This window comes from Pyrus communis, chromosome 11, assembly GCF_963583255.1.
Source record: "Pyrus communis chromosome 11, drPyrComm1.1, whole genome shotgun sequence".
NCBI lineage: Eukaryota > Viridiplantae > Streptophyta > Magnoliopsida > Rosales > Rosaceae > Pyrus > Pyrus communis.
The window spans coordinates 19,570,563-19,596,758 of NC_084813.1; the positions used below are offsets into that span (position 1 = coordinate 19,570,563).

The 26,196-nt window shown below is 36.2% G+C and overlaps 4 protein-coding genes across 5 annotated transcripts; 2 read left to right on the top strand and 2 right to left on the bottom strand.

The window, feature by feature from the left end:
* The first annotated feature begins 3,572 nt into the window (after window positions 1–3,572).
* LOC137749171 (uncharacterized) lies at window positions 3,573–4,941 on the top strand. The gene has a single exon (XM_068489284.1). The coding sequence runs from the start codon at window positions 4,048–4,050 to the stop codon at window positions 4,462–4,464; it is 417 nt and encodes a 138-aa protein (XP_068345385.1). The 5' UTR covers window positions 3,573–4,047; the 3' UTR covers window positions 4,465–4,941.
* An 816-nt stretch (window positions 4,942–5,757) lies between these two features.
* On the bottom strand, window positions 5,758–7,751 carry LOC137749172 (uncharacterized). Of its 2 annotated transcripts, none has more exons than XM_068489286.1 (3): window positions 7,493–7,751; window positions 6,854–6,935; window positions 5,758–6,117 (listed from the first exon to the last, which is right to left on the bottom strand). In XM_068489286.1, the coding sequence occupies exons 1-3, from the start codon at window positions 7,640–7,642 to the stop codon at window positions 6,050–6,052; spliced, it is 300 nt and encodes a 99-aa protein (XP_068345387.1). In that variant the 5' UTR covers window positions 7,643–7,751; the 3' UTR covers window positions 5,758–6,049. The 2 variants fall into 2 exon arrangements, with proteins under 2 accessions (XP_068345387.1, XP_068345386.1); XM_068489285.1 differs by having other exon boundaries at window positions 7,454–7,751.
* A 782-nt stretch (window positions 7,752–8,533) lies between these two features.
* LOC137749169 (major latex allergen Hev b 5-like) lies at window positions 8,534–9,823 on the bottom strand. Its single transcript, XM_068489282.1, has 2 exons — window positions 9,582–9,823; window positions 8,534–9,303 (listed from the first exon to the last, which is right to left on the bottom strand). The coding sequence occupies exons 1-2, from the start codon at window positions 9,594–9,596 to the stop codon at window positions 8,746–8,748; spliced, it is 573 nt and encodes a 190-aa protein (XP_068345383.1). The 5' UTR covers window positions 9,597–9,823; the 3' UTR covers window positions 8,534–8,745.
* A 12,557-nt stretch (window positions 9,824–22,380) lies between these two features.
* On the top strand, window positions 22,381–25,457 carry LOC137749168 (rho GDP-dissociation inhibitor 1-like). The gene is made up of 5 exons (XM_068489281.1): window positions 22,381–23,053; window positions 23,186–23,252; window positions 24,481–24,699; window positions 24,790–24,914; window positions 25,035–25,457. Exons 1-5 carry the CDS (start codon window positions 22,853–22,855, stop codon window positions 25,107–25,109), a joined length of 687 nt encoding a protein of 228 aa, XP_068345382.1. The 5' UTR covers window positions 22,381–22,852; the 3' UTR covers window positions 25,110–25,457.
* Window positions 25,458–26,196: the final 739 nt, after the last annotated feature.

Sequence of the window (26,196 nt, forward strand, 5' to 3'; positions counted from 1 at the left end):
ATGTTTATGAGATTAGTGATAGTGGTAGTGATTATTTAACCCCAAAACACCACTTTATTGGCCATATTAATCTTCCTCATTTTTTAGGAAAGTTATCTACAAAAGACATAAATGTGTCAATTAGTCACTCATCATATTGTCTATGTTTTTATAAAATAATGTTAGCTAGCTTTATCCTTTGCAACTAATGTCGGTGGTTGTTACAGTATTACAGTCTAGTGATATTTCTCTTCACTTGTGAGTGAGGGGTTTTAGGTTCGATTAGGCTAGTATTTGAACCAAGTTATTATGGCTAGCCCATTGTGAGTGTTAGCACTCCCTCACCGCTTAGTGTAAAGAATATCGTATGTTTTAAAAAATGTCCATGATTATTGACAATTAATTTTTCTTATTATGTCAAAATGTGCGTAAATGTGTTTTGATCGCTACGGTGTCTTTTATATTGGGAGAGAAGAGGAAGTGAATACATGACCTCAAATGTAGCGTAAAAATATTTTAGCACCAAACTCTTGTAATACGAATTCTTATGCAATATGTATGTCATTAATTTGATATATTAGTGGGCAACCCATCTAGCTAATGGCCAGTCAATGGGTCGGATTTTAGTGTCGAGAATAATATCTGGTACATCAAGTGTCACAATATAAATAGTTTGACATTTAGTGTATGGGGCCATGTACTCGGTATACTGAAAAAATTTCTCCAAATGGGTCAAGCTGCAGATTTGATTAGTTGGCTTACTATATATACCGTATATTACTTGTATATACATAATATAGCATTTGCAAATTCAAAATTTCAAACTATCAAGAAAGAAAAAGAAATACCAACCCCTTGAATTGTCTTTCAATTTCTCGGCTGTTCTTTTATGTTCCTGTAAGATAAGATTATGTTGATTCTCTTAAAGCTACTTAAAGATCATTCCTTGTTTGTTTGAATTTGTTAGCAATTATAATCCATATGGTATTCGGTCAATTCGTTTGTCTTTAACAAATTCGTTGGACATGCAATTTAGAGAGAAAATTCATAACCATACATAATTAACGTAGTTATTTGACACTATAGTACACTGAATCTCAATAGAACCAGCTTCGCACAAACTTAATTGTAATATCTAATTATATATGGATTAGTTTGTTATTGTAGTTAGATTAATTCCTAATACGGAACAAACTACTCATTTTGGTCTACCTCAAAATCTGGTTCCATGACTTGAACTTATTGTTTAGGCTCTCCTTGAATGACGATCATTTATCCTTCAAGAAATTACGCAATCTAAATGTGATTAAATTAATAGATGAACACAATGTTTCGATAAAAGAACTAGTTTAACCATCACGATAATCATGTAAAGTGAGCAGGATTGCATCACCTAGTCCATACTAAACCCAACTTAGAGGAAATCTTGCATATTTAACCTTTAAAGTTAGATCCAAAAAGTAACGATTCAAATCATGTGCATCGTGTAATTAAACAAGAGTCGAACATTACAAACTTTTTGTATTTTATTTTGTTGCAATATCCAAATTTCTTCTAATCAGGTTACACATATTGGGATGTTTAAATCAATTTGAATCAGGGTTGTGATGGATATATAGGCTGGAATACTCATAAAACATTCACATACGCAAGTGGAAAAGATGATCAAAAGGAGAGAGTAGACACATTAAACAACATAATTAACATTTTATTCATCCGTTAATCCTTATCATACATAAAGGACATTGGACAATCATCTACTCAAAACCCTACATTAACATAGCACGATAACAACAGTTTAAGGCTGATTCTGAGTAGTGATCAACGGCAGCTGATTAATCCTCCTCTAGAGAAGCAGGCAGGTTCAGATCTGGTACATTGTCGAAATCTACTCGATGAAGCTTTATGACACCAACCTTAGCCGTCTGATGATGATCATGGCCCCGCACCATCTGCTGATTGGATTCAGAGATGAGTTTGGTCATATGAAGCAGGATTTCAGAGACCTCAATCTCATCAGCCTTGAACTCACTAAAACGATTAGTACTAGTGTTAACAAGAGGTTTAGGGTTATTATGGTAGGGGGTACTGAGGCTGCAATTATTCATCCTTTCTTGAACTGATTAAATTATGCATGTGTTCAAGGTATACTGTGCTATATATACAAATTGAGGGGGGATTTCTTTTCCCAATCCTAATAGGGAAATTAGAAATTACCTAATTTGAACATTTGACCAAGTTATGCAAATTAAAATGCAAGTTATATAAACCTTATGATTGTTTTGGGCTACAAATTATGTATAACTTCCCCCAAAACAGTGTGATCCAGTACCAGGGTTTCCTTTCATTTTTATTTTCTCAATTTTGTGCTAGGTATGGCTAGAGTGGGTCTTATAATCAAAAGTGAGCTCCTAAAACCAAGTCTAATTAGGATAATCAAGTTAAAACTATTTTTGGCCTTTCTTACCCATTTTTAGACAAACGATCGTACCACAATAAAGTTACACCACATATATGAGACTATTCACAATGAAACATATAAACTAGTAATATTACGTGATGTTGTGACTGTTATGGGCTGATAGTCATGTATTTGATTACAATCTTTGAAAAAAAAAAATCCAAATAGAATCGTGGACTACTTAGAAAATCCAACTCAGCAAAGAAAAGAAGGTAGAATATCCAATATCGATTAGGATAAGGATTAAATTGGAAACAAATCCTTACATAAAAAGGTAAGGGTCTGTTTAGTATCCTGTTTGAAATTTTTTATCATTTTTTAAAACATTTCTTGAAAACAATTTTCTTTAAGACTCTAAAACTTGATTGGTTTGTAATTTAAAAATTTTATATCTTACGACTTAAACTAGACAAAGAAATTTAAAAAGAGGGGGTCGCAGGAGAGGGAGGAAGAGGAGAGAGGAAAGAGATGGTTGAAGGAAAAAGAAAGAAGAGAGATGATCGGACGAGATAGAAAGGAAAATGAGTGAGAGAAAGAACCGAGAGAATTAAGAGAGTGGATTAGAGGAGAGACGAAAAAAATGAAAAAAAAAAAAAAAAGTGGAGAGAGAAAGAAGAAAAGAGAGAGAGAGATAGATTTGGAGTGAGAGGGGAGGAGGGAGGGAAGTCCTACCAAACTTGGCTTAAAACTTGAAAATTATTTTTGAGTTTGAAAAGTTGGATTCAAGTAGAATACCAAATAGACCCTAAAAAATTCAAAAGAAAAATTATTCAAATATATAGTTTGCTATGTAATAAATTATTGTCTAATTTTTTGAGGTGAATTGTTATTGGTACTCCAAAAATGTCATTATACACTCCAAATTTTTTATATTTGGAAAGAAAAATACACTTGTGAGGAATGTAGAATGAGATTTTTAAAGTGTCAATAACACTTCTTTGTTTTAAACACATATGACATTATCTTCCAATTTCGATTTCTTTGGTCTCATCATCAAAAGGGTAATTAACATGCCAAAACACCAAGCAATCATGAAACCTAGTTCTTATCAATTAAGCATACTTGTTTTAATTAATAAAAAAAATTGAAAATTTTGTTTTTAACTAAATCAAGAGACTATAAAGCACACAAAGAACAAAGTAGGTAAACAAGAACAAATTAACGGCTGGGAAGATCAAGGGCTGGCAGCTTGCCAGCTAGGCTATATTCCAACGTTCACTGTCCGAATTCCAGACCACATTTCTGATCCTTGTAGGGAATAATTACCGCGTCAACCAGGTGTCTCGTTTCCTTCCCCTTCTTTCTATCTTCAACCTCAAAATTAGGGCTTCCTCAATATCTCCCAATTTTTTCTCCAATTCCATTCGACCCCCAAAAAAAAAATTTAAAGCGATTTTACATTCGATTCCAAACGTGAAGTCGAATTCGAGAGAACCCCCAAAATAACAAGCTTCGATTTGGGAAAAAAGATGGAGGATTTCTTGAATTTGGGTAAAAAAGGATGAAGCTTTCTTTGAATTTGGGGGAAGGTTCAGAGCTTCAGGGAAGGCTGGAATTCTAGTGTTTTGCTTTTCTTTTCTCAAAGATCAAATCTTTACCTCCACATTATGGATACCCAATTCCCCAAATCCCTATTTTCAATTTCTTCCCTTGTTCTTTTCGCCTTCTTCATCGTCCTCTGCTCCTTCCCAGCCGTCCGATCAGAACCAGAGTCCGTATCCGAATCCACCCTCATCAGATTGCCCTCTGAATCCGAGCCATCCGATCCCTGTGGCCGATCGACCCGGTCAGCCTCCTTGTGCCCGGTCAATTGCTTCCGCCCTGACCCGGTCTGCGGCGTCGATGGCGTGACCTACTGGTGTGGCTGCCAAGATGCCCAATGCGCTGGGGTCAAGGTGGCGAAAATAGGGTTTTGTGAGGTGGGTAGCGGCGGCTCCGCCCCCCACTCTGCTCAAGCTTTGCTTTTGGTTCACATTGTTTGGCTCATCGTCCTCGGCTTCTCCGTCTTGTTCGGCCTGTTCTGAGAGTTTTCGGCTTCTGGGTCCGATTCGATTCATCGCTTTGGTTGGTTTTTCGGAAGCTTGCATTGGCTGAGCTTCTGAAGATTGCCAACTTTAGCACAGCATTTGAATTAATACATTGTGGAAGATATGTCAAATTCATTACTTGCTGCACAATTCAGATTGATTTGTTTTGGGTTTCGCATTTGGCGGTATACAAATTCTTTGGCTCGGCGTTGCGGCTGACTGTGTTCTTTGATTTGAGGAGGCTGCCGTGTTATTCATTTGGGTGGAAGATAGAATTTGGGTTATTGGGTTTTGTTTCAAGTTGGTATAGGAGATTAATTTTAGGGTTTTATTTTGTTAATTGTTGATTTTCTTTTGAAGTTTTTGTTAATCCTTGTATTCATCATTATATTTGTATTTACTCTCTAGAACTATTCTGTAAACTTGAATCAGAATTAATATTCTAATCAGGTATTAATTTCCATACATTTGTTCAAAGCATTTGCATTTGCATTCGATTTTTTTATTTTTTCCAGAAAGGTTTTGAGAACTAAGAAAATGCTTGTTTAATTTGATAAAAGTAATGAATTCACCCAAAAAATATGGTGGCAAATGTCTCAGCTGGAGCTGGTGAGCTGTTGTTGCACCCACCCCACCAAGGATTTGGGTTGGTTATAACTTGTGTTGTAGCCCTTCAATGATTGGTGATTCTATGATTCTCATCAACCATATCTTTACCCTACAAACTTACATGCAACTACGATGTTAAAAAAAACCTACTTGCAATCAGAACGTTAAGGTTAGCTGGAACTTTAGGGCACAATTTGTGATTTGAAAGTGCTACTAGTTATTTTAAAGACATTTCCAAACATGTCCCTGAATATTTTGTTAGATTGTGATGGTAACGTCAATTGGTTTGGGAAAAAGTCATAAAAATGCTTAATTGGATATTTTTGTCACTTTTTGGGCTTACCTGTATCTTGGGGTGTTTGGGTTAGTCCCAATTGATTTGACTGCTGAGGTATCACAAAAGTGATTTTGGGCTCAAATTATTGTGTTCTGCGGCTTCTGCCCAAACGATTTATGCACCGCTAGTTTATCTTATACATTCGTTTGTTTATAGGCATGTTTAGTAACTAAGAATTGAGGTAAGCAAGAATTGAGATAAGCAAGAATCGAGATAAGGAGGAATTGGGGTAAGCAGGAAACGGATTCAAGCATTCCCATTAAACTGTTTATTAACTGTCAGGAATTAGAATGAAAATAAAATTGATTCTCATTATAACTGTTTACAATTGTCCATAATCCGAATCAAAACCAATTTGGCTACTTTGTAATTTTTGTTTCCGCTGCATATCTTATGTGTATTATGTATGAATTCTAGTTTGCTTTGTATAATTGTAATATTACGTTCTTTTTGCACTTAGTAAATTTGCGCATATCTCATAGTAGGGGTGTGATAAAAATTAATGTTAAAGAAACATTTATATTAAAAGTCTTAAATATTTACATTAAAAGAAGAAAAAGAAATATTTGCTCAAACACTCAATCCAAATGACAATATAGGGGAGAGATTAGTTACCCTAATCCGCACACCACCCATTCAATGTTTCTGTTTTCCTTCCAAACGCTCCAATATATGTTCTTCATCGATCAGGTACTCGACCAAGCCTTTAAAATAGTTCAAAGTAAATAAATATATCAATCTCCTAAACACATCCTAATTAATAAAATAATTAATTATACCTAAGTGAATCTCAGCACAACATAGCAAACAAAAATGCTTAATTATGGATTAACAATTAACTCTAGTTTATGCGGATTTAGCAAAATAATTAAGCTATTTCAATGCAGAGATGTAAAATTATTACCATATCATGATGGCCAACTCTAAGATTAGTTTCCCATACTTTGTTGAATTCAAGTGCCATATCAATGGCACCTGATCCTTTGGGAGAACCAACGTACCGGCATTTGCTTCTCGGCAGTTTCGACAACTTCCTCGTAAGAACAACTCCCAAAAGAAAAATACAGGCTAGTCTAAAATAGCAAGAAATAAAAAAAAACTCAGAACGGGGCGAACTGCAAGGGCGAAAACAAATAACGCGGGTGTAGTAGTATGTTAAAAACAAATTTCAAGGACCAGTTCCACGTATGAGACTGAAAATCAGGATCAAGGATTCGAAGAAATAGTGTTTCAAGACGTTATATCATAACATCAAAGAGGACGAACAAGAACAATCCCCAGTTTGAGGTGCATCGGCCAGTTTTAATTTTAGGTATTATTTGAACATTGATGCTTGCATCATGTTTTCAATAACTTACTAATGCATGTCAATTAGCGATGAACTATGCTTTCTTGAGCAACATCAAAGATGTAGTAGATGATGTACGTAGATAGGCTCACCGGATATTGCTTTCCCAGATAGAACTGCAAGGGCTACATATATGTTTTCAGGATCTTTAGGTTGAAAATCGAAAACCATGGCCTGAAGAAAAAGAGACTCAAAGACAATAGAGTTCAAATTTTGAAACTTTTGTATTGAATAGGTAACAAAATATGGAAACCAGGTCCATGTTAATAGACATTTTCCCAAAAAAAACCTGTTCAGATTAAGTACTAATTAGGACACTTGAGCTAGACTTCTCAAGTTCTCAACTAGTATTAAATCTAAATAGGAAAAAAAATCAGTATTCAAAACGAAGAAACTGTAGCATGCCTATGCAATATGGTGCAGGTTCAATCCTCACTAATTCCTTTTATCCTAATAACTAATTAACTATTTAACCAACTAACGCTATCATTTATAAATATATAAAAAAAAAAAGGGAAAAAAACTAGCATTTTAGTATTTAATCTCAGTTAACCTATTTTAAACACTCTGCAATCAAGCATCAGTTTGGTAATTAAATTGCATGAGAGTTAAATTTTGGCGAAGAAAATCAAGAAGAATATTAAGGTGCCAATTATTAATAACCTTATCCAGAGAAATAGAGGGAGGAGAACCTGACAATCAGGTGGTGGTGAAGAGGGTTTGATAATAACCATGAAATGCAGCAAATTCCAGAGATTGAGAGAATAAGCAGCAGATGTAAGCAGCTGGGCATCTCCTTTTGTTGCTCTTAGAGGCACTGCTGCAACATAAACTTCATCCCTTCCTTTGGTCACTGTTGGTTGAATGAGCTGTGAGCCCATTTGGTTTGCCAAAATGACAAAAATTGAATCACTGCAGATGAACAAAAACTATATTTGAAAATTATTAAACATTATCTTTATAATTATAAAAGGGAATAATTGGCAATTTTGGTTCATTTCTGTCCACTAGGTTAGCCTTGGTGGAAATCAATTGTCAATTGACTCAATTCCAGCCCAAAGATCATAAAAGACAAATGTTGGGTGAAAATTCCATGCACAAGATAAAGTTAAGAGATTTCTTCACGCTTTTCATATCATTTTTCTTCTCAAGGCCCATCAAGCTTTTTATATGGTTTGTGTTTGGGAGGTTTTATACAGCTAATGGTATTGAATCATTGGTGTACTAGTCGATGGTATTCCTAGGTCGAAAGAGCTTTTCAAACAGCATAGTTATTAACACAATTATACTTAATTAGTAGCTACCGATAACTATTGACATCAGCCTGAATAACTTGAACAATCAAATTATAGAAATTGTCCACATATATATCATCTATTAGGTGACTATTTGAGACAGCAAATTGCAATTTACAAATTATCATCGGTAGCATACATATCACTACTTCAGTATAAGCTCTTAATTGTGGATTAAATTACAGAGCCGTGTTGCGTAACAATTGTTAATATGGCTACTTGAGAAATGAAAATGCATTTCACACAAATTATCAATGGTGGCATTCATATTAACCTTTCCAATGAATCCATGGGTACACCTCAAATCCCTAAATATTCAACAATTGAGTTTATTTCTTCCGACCATCATGTGCTACTCTCCATGATGCACCTTTGTTGTAAATAAGGAAAAAGAAACTACCAACCAGAAAGAAAAGCTTGATCGAGTACTGAAAAATGAACTTGACTCAATTTTCATGGAAGTAGTAGCTATATATATAGTACTACAATGATCGATCTTATTATTCAAATGTTCAAACGTAAGTACATGCACCACGATACAATTCATCATGTCTACCATATGTATATGGAAAGCTAGCATTAACTAGGTTCCACACACACCTGATCATTTTCTTAGTTACTCATTATTTAATTTCTTAAACCACTAAATTAAAGACATATGATCCCTTCACATTCATGCAAACCCCAAATCACTCAGCCTTCACCCCTGGAGCTTCAGTGCCAACTTTCTCCTCAACCTCAGCTGCCTTCTCTTCCTCCTTACCTGCTACCTCCTCACCTGCTACCTCCTCTTTAGGGGCCTCAACTGCTGATTCTGCCTCTGGTGTAACTGGTACCACCGGAAGAATCTCAGCAAAGTCATCAGCAGTATCCTCCTTGTCCTTGGCCTCCTCCTCAAGCACTGGTTTTGGCTCTGGCTCAGGTGCTACCTTTTTAGGTGTAGTAGTTTCCTCTTCAGTTGTAGTCTTATCCACACTTGGTTCTTCTTCTTTTTCGACTGCTGCAACTTCCTTGGACTCCTGTACCTTCACATCCTTTGCCTCAGCTTCAACTACGGTTTCCTCGACCTCAGCCTTAGGTACTTCTTCCTCAGATGCCACAACAGTCTCTGCAGCTTCCTTTGGCTCCTCCGCAACTTCAGCTGCTGGTTCTTCAGTAGTAGGTGTGATAACAATCTCTTGAGCCTTGACTGATTCCTCGTGATGAGTTGTGTCCTCTAAAGGAAGGGCTGTCTGTGCTGATACAACCTGCATGATCATATATACGTACTTATAAAACTCTTACTTAATATTTTATACTTAACTAAAGGGTCAATTAGTTAAATTTCCAAGAGAGTTTGAAATGATCTTCACCAAATTGAGGAAATAATTTCTTGCATAACTCTTTTTATTTTAATTCCTTAATTCTTCTTTGATGAAGAACAAAAATAAATAAGAATATATTGAGAGACAGAATGAATGTGCGAATTCACTTCTCACAAATTAAAGTAAAATAAGCCAATCTAGAACTGAAGTTGAGTGAATACCTGAACAGTGGCCATAATGGGAATCGAAAAGTGATCAAATTGAACAAATAAGAGGATCAATAGAAAGGCAAACCTAGAAGACTGAGAAAGCCAAGAACAAATTAAAACTAATGGTTGCAATGAAGAAAAATGATCAATGGTATGGTTTATATAGAGGAGTCCATAGACCTCACTGCCTCATGGTTGATGCACGAGAGGACCTCAGTGGGGCGGTGGGGGTGAGAGAACCTGAGGAATCTGGGATTTGACGCCTCATATCTCTCAAAATTCAAGAGATTGACATGTTTGGTAATAATGCCACAAAAAAGGTATTGGATCGATTTTTGGGTTAAATAACCTCTATAATTAGCTGTTATAATAATATTAGGATGGCAGCGAATGTCAATAATGGAGGTCATTTTTTTATTTTCTTTTCAATCCAAGCCATCATTCTTCGTTTGGTTGTGTGTGATCCTGTGCTTTGTGCAGTCGGGTTTGCAGGGTTATATTACCATCATATCCACTCAGACGCATCTTTCAAATCTTGATTACTTACCTACCTTTTGTTTGGCCTCTTGAGAAAAGCTACCGCGCATGTTACTATTCCATCACCTTATGGAGAAATCTTCTGGTGCCACACTAATACTGTCACGTAGCTTTAGTAATTTATGTGTTTTTTTAATATGAATGGTCTGTGTATATTTTTTTTTTAACAAACGATATCTATATTAAAGGGTGAGCACACTAAAATTTTGTATTACGTCTTCATAATATATGGGAGTTTGCCTCCTATTTCAGTTCAATTGTTGTAGGAAAATTGGACCTTTTTTTTCTTTCGGAAACCATGCTAAAACGTTGTAGTTAATACGAGGCATTTACATCTTTGTTTGGATTTATAGCTATTCTGTTCATCATTATGCTTCTTTAGTCTCCTCCAAAATTTTAAAATGTTTGATATAACCAAACATTTAACAGTAGACCAATTGTGAAACATCAAGCTTAGGCCGGCCTTAGATTATGGGACCCTAATAACCAATAGCCACAATTTCCTTCAGAAATTAATAAAATTCTGATGCGGACCATCATATACAAATATGTTCCATCACCATATGCGACACCCAACTAATTGTTTTCTTACCCACTTTCCCTAGTGTCCTTGGCTGAATTGGAAGACAGTCACACATGTGATGATGTATACCCATGTTGCAACATTTCGATACCTTTTCCCCACAATTCATCATATTAACATTCAATTTCGTATCAAACCCTAACGTTAACAAGCTAGACTTCTTATAGGCAAGGTGAAGAGTTTTACTGTTGTTTTCACTAAAAGGTGAAAATTATGGCAGTAAGATTCACAACAATCAACAGTTGATAGTTGTACACGGATACATGAATAATGTGATTAGCATTTTCTTAAAATTAATAACCAAACTCTTGCTAATCACATTAACTTGAAACTAGTTACAGTTAAGAAAAAACAAACCGAATTAATTAATATAGTACAACTTCTGTATTATATTCGTAGACTGCAAAATGCATAAGTGAATGGAATTTCTATTTGTAGGAAATAAAGTAAAGTGATCTCCAATGCTCATATACTAGAATTTCACCGATACCTATAACATACTGTGTGATTACCAAGTCGCACAATCAATTCCAAGAACAAATCTACCTCATGCATGCATGTTTAATATTTCAACTGATAACTTCGTACGCTACTAGCAGCTGGCGATCATGGCTTTGGGATGGCTGTTGTATACATTACAATTTACAACCATGATTGAAGTCCTACGTGCCGTTTCATTCAGTTCAGACTTCAGATCATTTTTTTAGGGTTTTGGCAATGACTATCAAAAGCTGTAAAGGACTTTTAGGCTAGGGTTGGGCGGTGGAGGCGGCCCGCTTATAAGGAGCCCACAAGAGATTCACAGTACCTTTGCTGTACTCTTGTGCCACTGAATATGTGACACGTGGCAAATCCATCACCAACCACGTGGTGGGATGTGGCTCCCTGTCAGCAATGGACATGGTATGGTCCTCTTTTGTGTTCAATTTGTGGGTCTACGTGACGAATCATGAATAACAGACATGTGACAGGTTGGGCAATGAAAAGGCTTTCGTGCTCTATCGATCTAACTTTATCTTTTTCTATCTCCTTGCATGATTTGAAAAATTAATCCTTGAGAATTTTATTAATCTTTTGCTAATACTCACCAATAAATAAAGAAAAATCGTCATGCATGTGATAAGAATTTAAGTTGATTCACTCGTAATTAATGAAATGTGAAGCTAAGATAATCACACTAGGAAGCTAGATTTGTGTGATTTATTATGAACTTCGTACAAGCAACCATCGAGCTGCCCCTAACTAATTTTACCATACAAGTCACCGCATTTGATTGCCAAATTAATTTCTGCTTATGCAAGATAAGACGAGAGTTAGCTAGTGTATTAAGCAAGCTTCTTTGTTGTAGGGTCATTGGATTAGAGAATTCTCCATATCATCGGCTTGGCTTCATCCAGAATCAAAAAAACATTTCAGCGTGAGCGTGTGCATGTAAAAAAGTCGATAATTATACATAAGCATTGAATCACACGTAACAATACTGAAGCCACACCTCTATTTATTTTCCAAGGGCAAAACAACTTAGGTTGCGATAGTAGACTTTTTTGGGGCATATTTAGGCTTCTAGCTAACTTTTACCACCTCAAGTTGTTTGGTATAACATATCAAATCCGATTTTGACAAAATCATAATAATTAAATGCATACAATTGGAAGGCCTTTGCAAACTCAAATGACTCTCCAAATGGACTTATTAGCTAAGAAATCAGTATCATTGTATTAAATAAAAAGTAGTCAAGAAAGATTTTTTATAGGAAAATATTTTCTATACAAATTAGAAAATAATTTACATTAAATTCATCTAAACAACGAGAAGGAGAAGAGTTTGAACCTCATGTCATAATCAATTTAGAAGCTTACAGAAAGATCAAGAACAATTCAGTACAAGAGAGAGAGAGAGAAAGAGTGAGAGAGAGAGAGAGAGATTTATGTAAAGAATTGCTAATTCTCATTAACCCCTCTTCGAACCGTACAATTAGCTATTTATAGTAACTACGACTAATAACCGATAAGCTTACTCTGTAAGCTACCTCTTGTACGAATAACATATGTCACCACATACAATTGCCACATGGCATTCTTGATAACTATAGCTATTACCCCCTTCCCCACCTTCAAGCTTAACCTGGGGTTCCAAGGTTAAGATTGATACAATGCCGAACAAAAACATGACTATGAAGTCCCTTGGTAAGAACATCAGCTATTTGGTCTGTGGTAGAGACATATTGAACCAGCCAATCACCCTTTTGTACTTTTTCCCTAACGAAATGCAGGTCAGTATCAAGATGTTTGATACGAGAGTGGAAAACCAGATTAGTACTGAGTGCCAAGGCTGAAATGTTATCACAATTAAGAACAGAAGCAGAGGGAAGATAAACATAAAGATCTCGTAGCATATTTGGAATCCACCAAACATCAGCAGCAGAGTAAGCAAGGGCTTTATATTCAGCCTCAGTGGAACTCCAAGAAACAGAGGAATGTTTCTTAGATTGCCAAGAAATAGGGTCGGAACCCAAATAAACTACATAACCTGTAATGGACCTGTGCGAGTTGATGTCGGCAGCCCAATCTTAATTAGAATAGGCAGATAAGCTAACATCAGAATTAGCTTTGTATGTTAACCCACAGTGTAGAGTCCCTTGAAGATATCGCAGAATTCTCTTGACCAGGTGCATATGAAGATCAGTTGGATTTTGCATATATTGACAAACAAGGCTCACCGAATGTGCTATATCAGGTCGCGTAAAAGTGAGGTACTGCAAAACACCCACTATACTACGATAAAAGGTTGAGTCCGAGAGAGAAATTCCTTCAGAAGCAAGCAATTAAGTATGTGGTTTTGATGGTGTCAGTGAAGGTTTACAAGATTCCATCCCAGCCTTCTTAAGAAGCTCCTTAGTGTACTTTGATTGATGAACAAACAAATCACCATTTTGTTTGTATTGAATTTGCAGCCCTAAGAAATAAGTCAAATGACCCATATCTTTCAATTCAAAAATTTCTACGAGACTATCTATGACTTGTTGAACTTGAGTATCATCAGAACCGGTCATTATAATGTCATCTACGTATAACAATAGAATGACCACATGAATATCATCATGCTTGACAAACAAGCTAGTATCAGATTGTGAAGAAGCAAACCCCAAGGATGGTAAAACTCCTGTGAATTTGGAATGCCAAGCTCAAGGAGCTTGCTTGAGCCCATACAAAGACTTAACAAGTCTGCAAACATAAGAAGGATTCTTAGAACTAACAAACCCCTTAGGCTGCTGCATATAGACCCCCTCTTGTAAAGGCTAGAATAAGGCTAGAATAATAGTTGTCTAAGTTTCCATTTATGTTTTGTAGCTAAGGCTAGAATAAGCCTTACTGTGGAATGCCGTACAACCGGACTGAACGTCTCAGAATAGTCAATGCCATGTTCATGTGTAAAACCTTGAGCCACCAATCTTGCTTTATAGCTAACAATACTACCATTAGAATTCTTCTTGAGTTTGTAAACCCATTTACATCCGACAACAGATCGATTAACAGGAGGTGGAACCAAAATCTAAGTCCCTTGAGATTGTAAAGAATCATACTCTTCCTGCATGGCCTGCTGCCAATGACTATCAGAAGAGGCAATCTTGAAGTTCTTAGGTTCATCAATATCAGTGACTTGGGCTAGAAATGATTAACCAGCAAAAGAACAAGATTCCGAGTCCACCTGTAATGACTTTAATTCTAGAAAAAACCAAATATGCAGAGTAATCCTGCCTAGATATGGCACCAGTTTTCAATCTTGTTTGAAATAGATAGGTATAATAAGACACATTGGTGGGAAGAATATGTGATGAAGAAATAGGAAGTAATACCTGAAGTTATGTACGATGATGGACAGGTAACAAAGATGATTGACCCAGAGTAGGAAGAGTAGCACTACCATGCATTGTTAAAGAAGATGTTTCAGATTCTGAAAGAGCAGTACTAACAGTTGGAGTTGAAGAATTATAAATTAACTGTGATGACCCACCTAGCATTCTTGTGTCACTGTGTGATACCAATATTGTATTTGTCTGATATACTTAAGGCATAGAAACTGGAATAGTAACCATTATAGGGGAAGACACTAGAGAGTTAGAAACCCCTAAAGATAACTGAGATGGAGTACACTGCATCATTGTCGCTAGAAAAATGGTTTCACCATGCACAACATATCTAGAAATCAGTAATTTGTGAGTCTGAATATTATAGCAAATACAACCTTTATATCCAACTGAATAGCCAAAAAAAATGCATAAACTGGACTTTGGCTGAAGCTTATTATTGTTATAAGGTCTGACATAAGGAAAAATAACAGTCCCAAAAACTCTTAAATGTTGCAACTGAGGTGGCTTGTGATACAAAGTAGAAAAAGGAGAATCCATATGTAAAGACCTAGTAGGTAACCGATTAATCAAATACATAGCATGAGCACAAGCATGAAACCAAAAGGACTGAGACAACCCTGCTGCAATAAGCAAAGTAATTGCTGTTTCCACAATATGCCTATGCCTTCGTTCAACAAACCCATTTTGTTGTGGGTTATAAGGACAAGAAATTTGATGTACCATGCCTTTGGAAACCAAAAAATTCTTAAATTGTCAACTAAGATATTCACCACCTCCATTGGATTGAATACACTTAATAACAACACCAAACTGAACAGTTACAAAATTATAAAACTGCACAAATACTTGAAAAACATCTGATTTATTGCATCGAGGAAAAATCCAGATGAATTTGCTACAATCATCCACAAAGGTTACATAGTATTTATACCCTTCAATGGATTTGATTGAAGAAGGCCCCCATATGTCCGAATGTATTTTCTCAAAAGGTAACAAACACCTAGTAGACTCAGTAGGAAATGAAAGCCTAGACGTTTTTCCTTGAATACAATGAGAACACATTTTATGTACATCACCGATTACATGAGAAATTTGAGACTTATTCAAAACAGAAGACTAGACTTCATTGGTAGGATGGCCCAACCTCTGATGCCACAGTGAAGACTTGATATATTGCCCAAGATATGCTAAAACTGTACTGATCTGCACTGAAGAATTTATAGGTCTTGCAACTAGAATCTGAAACAACTCATGTGGCTTACTCTTGCCTCTGTAAAAGATCTCCTTTTTACCTTGTCCTGCACATAAAACCACACATCATCACATATAAACCATCACTTATTATCTTCACATAATTGTTTGACAGACAACAAATCCTCAGTAATTTGAGGAACATGTAAAACATTAGTCAATTTCAATGTATGTGAAGGAGTGTGTAGTAAAGTAAAACCAATGTGCTTTATAGACAAACCTTGACCATTGCCTATTTTAATCCTATCAGAACCTTCAAAAGGAGTAGCTTGTGCAAGATTATGAACATCAAAGGTCATGTGATGCGAAGCCCTGATGTCAACCACCCAAACAACATTAGGAGAAGAAGAATTCACATGCTGAGCTTGCATAACATAAAGAGATGCACTAGGCTGGGAAGAACCTAGAAATGAAGTAGAATATGATGGATAAGGAAACTTTTGATGAACTTATAGTGAAGGAGGAGAATGTGCTCCCTGATAAGCAAAATTTTCTCGATGATAACAATCCAATGCAACGTGTCCACGTTTTCCAAAGATTTGACATTCTACAAATGAACCTGATTTGAACTTGGATTCCTGTGATAACAGTTGAGAGCTATATGACCTTTTCTCTGACATATCTGCCATTCAGGTTGCATATTGAATCTAGTGTCTGTGTTACCAGACCAAGACTGCCATCCTTCTTGTTAGTTATTAGAATTCAATTTTCTGCCTTTGTTGTAATACCTATAACCACCTACTTGATGTCCTCCAAAGTTATTTTTCTGAGTATTGGAAGGCCTAGGACTAGAATTATAAGTAGAAGAGGCATTACCAGTGTAACCAAAACCATATCCATAAGAAGATGATTGCTGAGATGGATCTGGTAGAGGTAATGGAAACTGAGATGAAAACTAAGGATTCATGAAATTAGGATGAAGAGAACCAGGGGAAATTGTGCCAACAGTATCTGAAGATAACCCATCATTAGGATGAGATTGGGATGAAGAACTTGAACTCCCTCCAGATGTAGAAGAATAACCTTGCATGTAAAAAGCTGTTATAGAGTGAGAAAGAGTGTGTTTTATATTGTCAATATCCCTTTTGGTGTTAATAAGCTAAGCACGAAATTCTTTTAGAGAAATAAATGTCTCCCTAGCAAGATAGCTATTCTAATTATTGCATACTCTCTTGGTAAACCAGCCAAAGCTGCAATGATCAAATCATTATCAGATATTGCCTCTCCAGTAGTAATGAGTTGATCTCTGATAGATTTAAGCCGAGAAAGAAACTTGTCAATAGAATCGGTTCCTTTTTGTAAAGTCTAAAACTCAGTTTTCAACATATTAATCCTCAATTTAGACACAGTAGTATATCGATCCTCAAGAATTGACCAAGCAGCATGAGCAGTTGTACAACCAAGTACATGATCAATAGCATTATCTGTCAAAGTAGCAATCAAAAGACTAAGTAGTGCCAAATCAGTTTGTTCCCATTCCTGAAAAGCCTTTGTAATTTCTTTTGTAACGCCTATATCAGTATTGATATCAAATTTGGGAGGACAAACTAAAGTTCCATCAAAATGGTCAAACAACTTATAACCCTTGAGTACTGACCTAAATTGATATGCCCATTTGGAGTAATTTGTATATCCTAGCCTAATTGTTAACATCCCCAAAATTCCTTCAATCTTGATTTGAGAATTAGTCATACTGAATTATCAAGAACAAGCACAGATCTTTAGCAATCAACACGGAAACAATATATTTGGGCAATTGGCCTTCACAAATATATCAAGAACACTAAACAAATTTCACCACAAATCTTGGCATTGGCCTTCACTAATATGGTATCGACTTTCACTTATATGGCATTGGCCTTTACTTATATTCTTAACAATCAATCACTACTACGGCATCGGCCTTAGCAACAAAAAGTACAAAGAAACCATAAAGAACTAAAAATTGCAGATCTGAATTCACCGACTGTGGCAAAAAAATAAAAAAAAATAAACGTAAGAACTACCCATACATCAACAGAAACAGAACATATGCCAAATTTCCACCAGAAAACAACAGATTCACAAGAAATTAACAGCTCAAGAACAAAGATCAATATCCAAGAAACCTTACAACCCGTAGCGAAATCAAGCGCCCGTCAATCAAGAACTCTCTAATCCACAGGTGAATCGTAAGCTCTAGATACCATCATAATCAACTTAGAAGCTTACAGAAAGATCAAGAACAATTTAGTACGAGAGAGAGAGAAAGAGAGAGAGAGAGAGAGAGAGAGAGAGAGAGAGAGAGATTTCTGTAAAGAATTGCTAATTCTTATTAACCCCTCTTCGAACCATGCAATTAGTTATTTATAGTAACTACGTCCAATAACCGCTAAGCTTCCTCCGTAAGCTACCTCTTGTACTAATAACATATGTCATCACATACAATTATCACCTAGCATTCTTGATAATTATAGCTACTAACATGCAATGAGTTGAAGAAATATGTCATATTAATCAGGGCAATCCACCACAAGTCATCACACGCCGTTGCATAAAATAAAATAAAAAAGACCCTTTCTATCTCTAAGCCTGCTTTCTCTCATTCTCAAAAAAAAAACCCCTTAGGATCCAGGAACTCCATAGCCGTGGCCCCTTGCTTTGACTTGGGGCTAGTGGCAGTCTTTCTCACCTTCTTCATGTCCTCCCTACCTTCTATCCTTCTCTACCCTTCCACCCCCCCCCCTCTTTTTTTTTTCCCATCCCCTCTTAGCCTTCTCATCGCTCATCCTCCCGTGTCTCATCTACCCTTACATTTGCAACAACAATCATGTTATGCCCACTTTCTCTCTTCCTCAATGGATAATACTCACTTATCTCATCTATTACAAATGATGTATAAATTTTATACTCGGAACCATTCAATTTCTCACTCTTCAATTGATGTTCATCTGTAAAAACATGTCATTCAAATCGAAAATCATTTAGTTATTCAAATGTATAGAACTACATGCATTTAATGTCATAAGATTCAAATAGGGAATTTGCTCTATTAGCCTTATTACAAACCATCAATTAAACTTAGGAAATCCATTGTTAGTGCCAACTTCCCAATATTTTTAAGGTGAAAAATGTTGTTTCTTTATCTACTTTATACAGTTTTACGAAGCTGAATCCAGAATCAGAGTTTGAATTGAGTAAAACAAGATGAAAAAAAAAATTGGTGAAAGGGTAAAAGTCATTACCATCAAAGAACAGATACCAATAAAAAAAAAAGGCCTAAATACAACAAATCAAGCACAAAGTAAAGTAGGACTTCAAACTTAAAAAACAGTACCCAAAATCAGCAAAGGGCCCATCACAAAAAGCAAACAAACAAAAAAACCTAAGTAATTTATGCCCCTGTCATCACCATAGCAACGGAGAGATCATCAACCACAATGCAGGCTAAGGTCTGACCAAACAAAGGCCACGGAATGAGAAAACGCAGAGCTCTATCATCCTCGAAATAGAACCATACGATCCCCCACCATTAAACGAAGGAAACCAATGGGGAAGCCGACAGGAAAACCACAGGCATGTGTGCCAATAAAGGCACACAAGTAATAGGTGGTGGTGTAAACACCCGAGCCAGAGTTCTACACACCTTCTGAAAAATTCATGTCAAAGCACGGTTAGGAGATATAGTTCCATATCGAGATTGGTGTGAAAACAAGGGGGAATGGAGCGAGTTGGGGGCATGAGAAAAAGGATGAAACGGAAATAGAGAGAGAAACAAGGTGGAAAGAATTAGGAGAAGTGAGTGGAAATCAGTTGTTAGAAACATGGAGGAAGGGGAAGAAGAACATGTAATTTGAAGATCGGAGTGGAAATAAGGTGGAAATCGGAGTTTAGGACTGCAAGTTAAAACGAATGCAAACAGGATGAATGATCTATCAGTATAGCAAGGGATACAAAAGCAAAAAAGAAGGGAAACAGACAAGAGGTTGCCAATGACCATGGCCACATTAGAGCCAATGGCTGAACGGAAGTCGGATCAGGAAATTCCAAACAAAAACATAGATAAGTTCCCAAGGAAGAGCTCTCACCAAAACAAGAGAGAAAAGAGTTCTCATAAAACAAGAAAAACTTAGGGCTATTTCTTCTGCATATACTAATTTAAACTACATATTAATAGAATTATCTCTGCTCAACAAAAAAAAAAATCAATGAAATTACTATTATATTCTTTATACATAACTGAAAGAAAATATTAGAAATGACAAAAATGTAGGCATTAAAGTAATTTCGCACAAACAAGTTTTTGTTCTCTTTTTTTTTTTTTTTTTTTTTTTGAACCTCACAACTATATCATCCTATCAATACGCTAAACTCACCCTCTCTCTCTCATATGCACCCACATTTACTTTTTTTTTTTTTTTTTCCACTTTTTTTAACTTTCCCAATCCATTGTCGCTAGTACTAAGTGTTATTCCTCTTCACTTGTGAGTAAGAGGTTTTTAGTTTGATTCTAACAAAAGGAAATTTGAACCACATTATTGTTAACTCATTGTTAGGCTAAACTGACCCCCTCTCCTTAGTGTAGATAATATCGTTTGTTCAACCACTTAGCACTATGGTCTAGTGGTATTCCTCTTCACTTGTAAGTGAAATGTCCTCGGTTCGATTCTCGCTAAAAGCGAGTTTGAACCACATTATTTCTAGCCCATTGTGAGGCTAAGCCCACCCCCTCTCCTTAGTATATATAATATCGCTTGTTGAAAAAAAAAAAAAAATCATTTGTTCAAAAAAAACTTTCCCAAGCAACTAATTTTTTTACATGAATTGACATTAATTAAATTAAATGTTTTTCTAAAGTTTTAAATCAAACTGCATCTAGTAAGTGATAGCTATCTCTATATTCTAAATTAAATAGAAAATCGTCACTACCCAAGTACCCAAACACTTCATTACTATTCAGACCACGGCAACACAAACCTTCACTAAACAAAATTCGTGTTCTTGGCGCAATTAAACCCAATCAGTTATTAATTTTGATTAAATTTACAGTATAATGAGAGGTTTCGAAACCCTATGCCCAAATACTCATCGACATCTCGACGGCGTATCGAATGCATCTCGACGACATCTTGATTAAATCTCGACGGCACCTTAAAGCACTTGAAGTCGATACCTCTAACATCATTTTTTGGAATTGGAATATCATTAAAGGCCAAAAGCCATAACATAAATTTATCAAAGAAATACAACAAAAAACAAAATAGGAAGACTGATTCAGCTTCTTCTCGCATCTGGTTCTGCTCCTTCTGCCACCATAAGAACTCTTTCCCTCAATCTTACTCGAACATCGGCGGCACCAACCTCCCGGTCGATCCTTTTCCGACTTACGGCCCCATTGAGCACGCCAAAATCGCCCACGAAATTCTCAATTCCAGCTCGAATTAGTATTGGACAAATGGTTGTCATCTTCGTCGTCCTTATCATCTATGTTGTCGTCGTTGGTGTCGGATGGTGATTCGAGAGGTGTGACTCGTGAGGTCGCCGTTTGTGTTCGTTGTGGACGCGTGCATGCATGAAGGCTCTTGCTTGTCGTAGAGAGATAAAACGATGGGTAAAGAGAGCTAACGGAGGAAGAGCTGTCGACAAAATGGTATTTAATCCCTCGGTCTTGGGGGCTTAAAGAGGTTGTGAGAAAGTCATGGACTGTAGGACCATATGGCCTCTAGAGAGATGCAATGAAGCCCATAAAGCATACAGATTGGGTTTATGCCTTTTCACCTGCAATACAAAGCCTTTTATGTCAGCCATGGTTCCAACCTTCCAAAAGAGTCTGCCATGGCAGTGGCACCATTGACGGTTATAATTTTTATGTTTTACCGTTTAATATTATAATTTAATGATATTTTTTTTCATTTATAAATAAGAGGTTTTAAATTTGATTTTCGTCAAAGGAGAATTTAAACTAGATTATTGCTAAACTAGATTAATGTAGATTGTTTGTTCAGATTTTTTTTTTTTTTTTTATAATGCTTTGACAATTGTAAAATTGTGTGTTACGCTTTTGAAAATGAGTCACTAAGTTTAGCTTTATCAATTTACACCATGATGTTTTGATATTGCAACAAATTAAACTTTTGGTCTAATTGATCGTGAAGTTTGATGTTAAATAGATTATGTTTGGATTAGTTACTTATAGGCGCTTGAATGACTTCTGGTCATTGATGTATGTGGAGATCACAATGCATGAAATGACTTATCATTTATCATTTTTCACAAGTAAAAGGTGCAATTCTATCCAACACCTTGCAACCTTACCAATATTATTTCTCTAGTAACAAGCATTGATTAGCATCCCCTAATAAGAAAATTAAAAGAGAAGACACGTTCATGAGTGGGGACTACATTTCTTTCAATGGCAAGTGGGTCCCTACAATAAATCCTAAATCCCTATACATGCAGGGGATAAAGGGATAATGTTCAGAGCAGAACATACATATAATTCTCCATTCACTTTACATTCCCCAATATCTCCATAAATTTCTGCATTAGTGACCTACACGTTGTCTCTCCCCCCCCCCCCCCCCCCCCCCCCCCCCTCTCTCTCTCACTCATATTTCGGATCACCACAGGACCAATTCTCACTCAGTTTGACAAATCATCCTCAATCTCTCTCACCCCTTTTGAGAAATTCAACAACCACCCACCACAGAAAAAGCAATAGGAGACAAAAAAGCCAATTTTTCCCTTCCGCCTTGTTCTTTCTCTCCCTTTTTGTGCTTTCAGGGTCTTATTTCTTGTGTGTTCCCCAACACACAGACGATTATTTCCTTTATTGGGTTGTCCCCAAAACACATATTCTTTCTGCCATTTCTTCCCCAATTCCCCACCTGGGTTTCTTCCATATTCTCTCCAATTCACAAAGCAAGAACCTTGAACTCTGTTTTTGGTGTAATGGGTTTGTTCAGTTCTACTGCAATTCGCCGTAGCTAGGTGGGTTTCTTTTGTGGCGGTTGATGAGTTGATAAGTTTCTGGATTTTGGAGCTATTTCAAGTTCCAAGAAGATGGGGGGAGGAGAGAAGAGTGACAAAAAAACAAAGAAAGAAAACCAGGATGATACAGATAGTGAAGGAGTGGAGGGGATTGGGAGGCAGATGAGTGAGACTTCTGTTTCTGCGGCTGAGGAGGAGGAAGACGAAGAGGGAAGCAGTAAAATTCAGTTGGGTCCTCAGTGCACTCTCAAAGAACAGATTGAGAAGGATAAGGTCTGTTTTTTCTGCTCAATTAATGGCACAGAAATTGCTTCTTTTTACAATTATTTTATTTTATTTATGTAATATTGTTGGGTTGTTGACTTTTGTTTGTTTGCTGCATTGTTGGTTGACATTGTTGTTTAGGATGATGAGAGTTTGAGGAGGTGGAAGGAGCAGCTTCTTGGGGCTGTAGATTTTGAGAATGTTGGAGGTATGAAAATTCATTTCATCAGCACAGATTTTTTATTTTTACTAGAATTTTATTAAATTTCATTCCCTTTGACTTTAATATTTCACTGTTGATGATTGCCAATGATCAAAGTGGTTGGTAACTAATTGGAAATAATTAAAGTGTAACTTTCCTTTAACCCCTTTTTCTTTTCTACTTTTATTGGATGTCCTTTCCTTTTCCTGTACAGTAATATGATTTCGTATCCTAATAATGTTTGCATCTTAAGTACTTAACGCGTATCATTACTTAAGTCACTGTTCTTGTTAAGCTTGTTTCTGAAGAAAATTTTCATGTGAGAATTTGTATATGCTTTCATTATTTTGGTTATGATTCTACCATGAATTGTCATGTTGCATATATATGAAGAAGATAGAACAAGGATCATCTCAGAGACGTTGTGCTCAGGCTATAAGCTCACTTGTACACACACACGATGAAATCGCTTTATGCAGCCTATAATATACCAAAAAGAAATCATTCTTTAGAATTATTATGCATAATTTGTAGTATTTTCCGTTTGAATGAACAGTGTTATCAAGAATCATGATCGTAAAATGAATATCAGTTCTACATTGCCAATCACAGAATTCAACTTTCTCGTAAACCTGTGATTACATGTTGCTGTCTGTGAACACTTTAGAGCTTATTCTTCCACTTCTTCCTTTTTGCATATGTGTATCTTGCAGCATAAGGCATGTATCTGAACTTAATAGTAAAACAATCATATTTTTTAACTTTGACAACTAGTGATTCTTCACCTATCTCTCGAACATTTTTGGGAATCTTTTGCCTCCAATCTTGTAAACTTGTGAAATGTCAAGATGAAACTGTCAATTATTGGCCACATTTATGAGAAACTAGTGATTCTTCACCTATCTGTCATTTACTAGAACATTTTCGGAATCTTTTACCTTCAATCTTGTAGACTTTTGCAATGTAGAGATGAAATTGTCAATCTGGCGACATGAGTGATACTATCTTTATAGAATTCTACAAAAACAGCACTGTTTAGTGTTTACTAATTTCATGGTAAGGATGTATATTTAGAATTGAGAATTTGGTTGAACTATCTGTTTCTAATATTTTTACTCTTCACGGAGACTATAAATTTGTATTGATTCATTTTCCTTTATAGGTTCCTCTCTTGTCTCGATTGTTTTTTGTTCCTTTCTTGCACATAGTAATTATTTCCCCTCTTTTACAACAGAAACTCTTGAACCAGAAGTGAAGTTCATTCAGCTTTCAATCCTTTCTCCTGGTAGACCTGACATTGTTCTTGATATTCCGGGAGATGGGAAACCCAAAGGCTTATGGTTCACGCTGAAAGAAGGTAGTCCGCATAACCTGAAGTTCTCCTTCCAAGTTAGCAATAACATTGTATCCGGCCTCAAGTACACCAACACTGTTTGGAAAACTGGTGTCAAGGGTAAGCCGTGTCTATCTTTATTCTGATTGTTCCTGTAAAAAGAAATATTGTGCACTTGAACTGTTCCATTCACGAGGATTTTAATTTCAGTTGACAGCACAAAAGAGATGATTGGAACTTTCAGTCCTCAGCAAGAGCCTTACATACATGTGATGCCGGAAGACACCACGCCTTCTGGCATGTTTGCCAGAGGTTCATATTCTGCAAGATCAAAGGTAAGCCTAGTTGAAGTATCTTAGGATTTTCACTCAGAATCATTGGCTAAATAAACAGTTGACTGCAGTAATATAGTCGCCACTACAAAGTCTCATTTTGTTGTCTTTCTGTTATTGCAGTTTCTTGACGATGATAACAAGTGCTACTTGGAGATCAATTACACCTTCGATATTCGAAAGGAATGGGCTAAATAAACAGATAATTTCCCACTGAGTGCTAGCATATCTCTTCCATTCAGCTGATGTTCTCACACGGCTGACGTTCTTTACACCGCAGTTAGTTTAAGGTTTTTTCCGGTTAATGATTCCCAAATATTACTTACTTCCATGGTTATGCTAAGTTTGTTAATTTTCGTAACATTGGATTGCAAAGAAAGCGAGAGAGTGTGTTTTTTTAGGGGATTCTTTGGTTACTGCCTGCAATAAAAGGTGAGCTTGATTGTGGTTCTAAAGCATTGGTGCTCTGTGTTGGATGCATTTAAATTTGTTTTCTTCATTGCTTATTTATATTCTTTATTCTACCGGATTTTGGGAATTACTTAATACTTCATTCCTGGTCATATTATATTGTGAAGGCGACTGTTTGGAATTGCTCCATCCAAATCGCCCCTAATTGTTTCTCCCACGCAAAAGAGAATCGAAATTTGGAAACTTATTTGGAGAATGAAGTATACTTAAGCTAGTCTTGACTCTTAATTAACATCTTCAATTAAAAATGCATAGTTTCCAATGGGTTGGTGACAAGTGCTTGTATCTCAAAACTCACACTCAAACGAGTTGTTGGCAACAAGACTTGAATCTCAAGCAATTAAAAGCTTTTACCCTGCACTTGAAGTCCTAGGCTCGATTTCCTCCTCCCTAACATCGCCAGTATAAAAAAATTGAAGAAAAAACAAGAGTTGTTGAGTTGAAATCCTGATGCAAGATGCCCCATTTCTAAGTTGAAGCTAGGGTTTCATAGCCAGTCACTTTCAGGCTGTCACATTCTGTCAATCCTTTATTTAATGGTAGGTGCAAGAAGATTTGAAAGATGAATAACCACAACTGAAAGGAACTGCCATTGTTTTATCAGAAAGAGATTTGCCTGAATCAGCTTGATTAGGGCATCCTATCTGCTTTCTGCACTCTGACAATAACCCACCATCTTCTTCCCACCTCTTCACTCATCCCTCATATTCTTGTCCACTTTCAATGTTTATTGACTTCGCCATTGTTTTTCTACTTTCTTCCTACCAAATGGAGAAATGCAAGCAATTTATGCTTAATTTAGTTGGAAAATGCA

Coding starts and splice junctions, on each gene's coding strand:
- LOC137749168 (XM_068489281.1), top strand. CDS start 22,853: ATGGGGGGAGGAGAGAAGAGTGACAAAAAAACAAAGAAAGAAAACCAG. Junction 23,253..24,480: donor AGATTTTGAGAATGTTGGAG/GTATGAAAATTC, acceptor CTTTTACAACAG/AAACTCTTGAACCAGAAGTG. Junction 24,700..24,789: donor TTGGAAAACTGGTGTCAAGG/GTAAGCCGTGTC, acceptor TTTTAATTTCAG/TTGACAGCACAAAAGAGATG.
- LOC137749171 (XM_068489284.1), top strand. CDS start 4,048: ATGGATACCCAATTCCCCAAATCCCTATTTTCAATTTCTTCCCTTGTT.
- LOC137749172 (XM_068489285.1), bottom strand. CDS start 7,642: ATGGGCTCACAGCTCATTCAACCAACAGTGACCAAAGGAAGGGATGAA. Junction 6,936..7,453: donor CACCACCACCTGATTGTCAG/GTTCTCCTCCCT, acceptor CTTTTTCTTCAG/GCCATGGTTTTCGATTTTCA. Junction 6,118..6,853: donor ATCTGGGAAAGCAATATCCG/GTGAGCCTATCT, acceptor ACTATTTTAAAG/GCTTGGTCGAGTACCTGATC.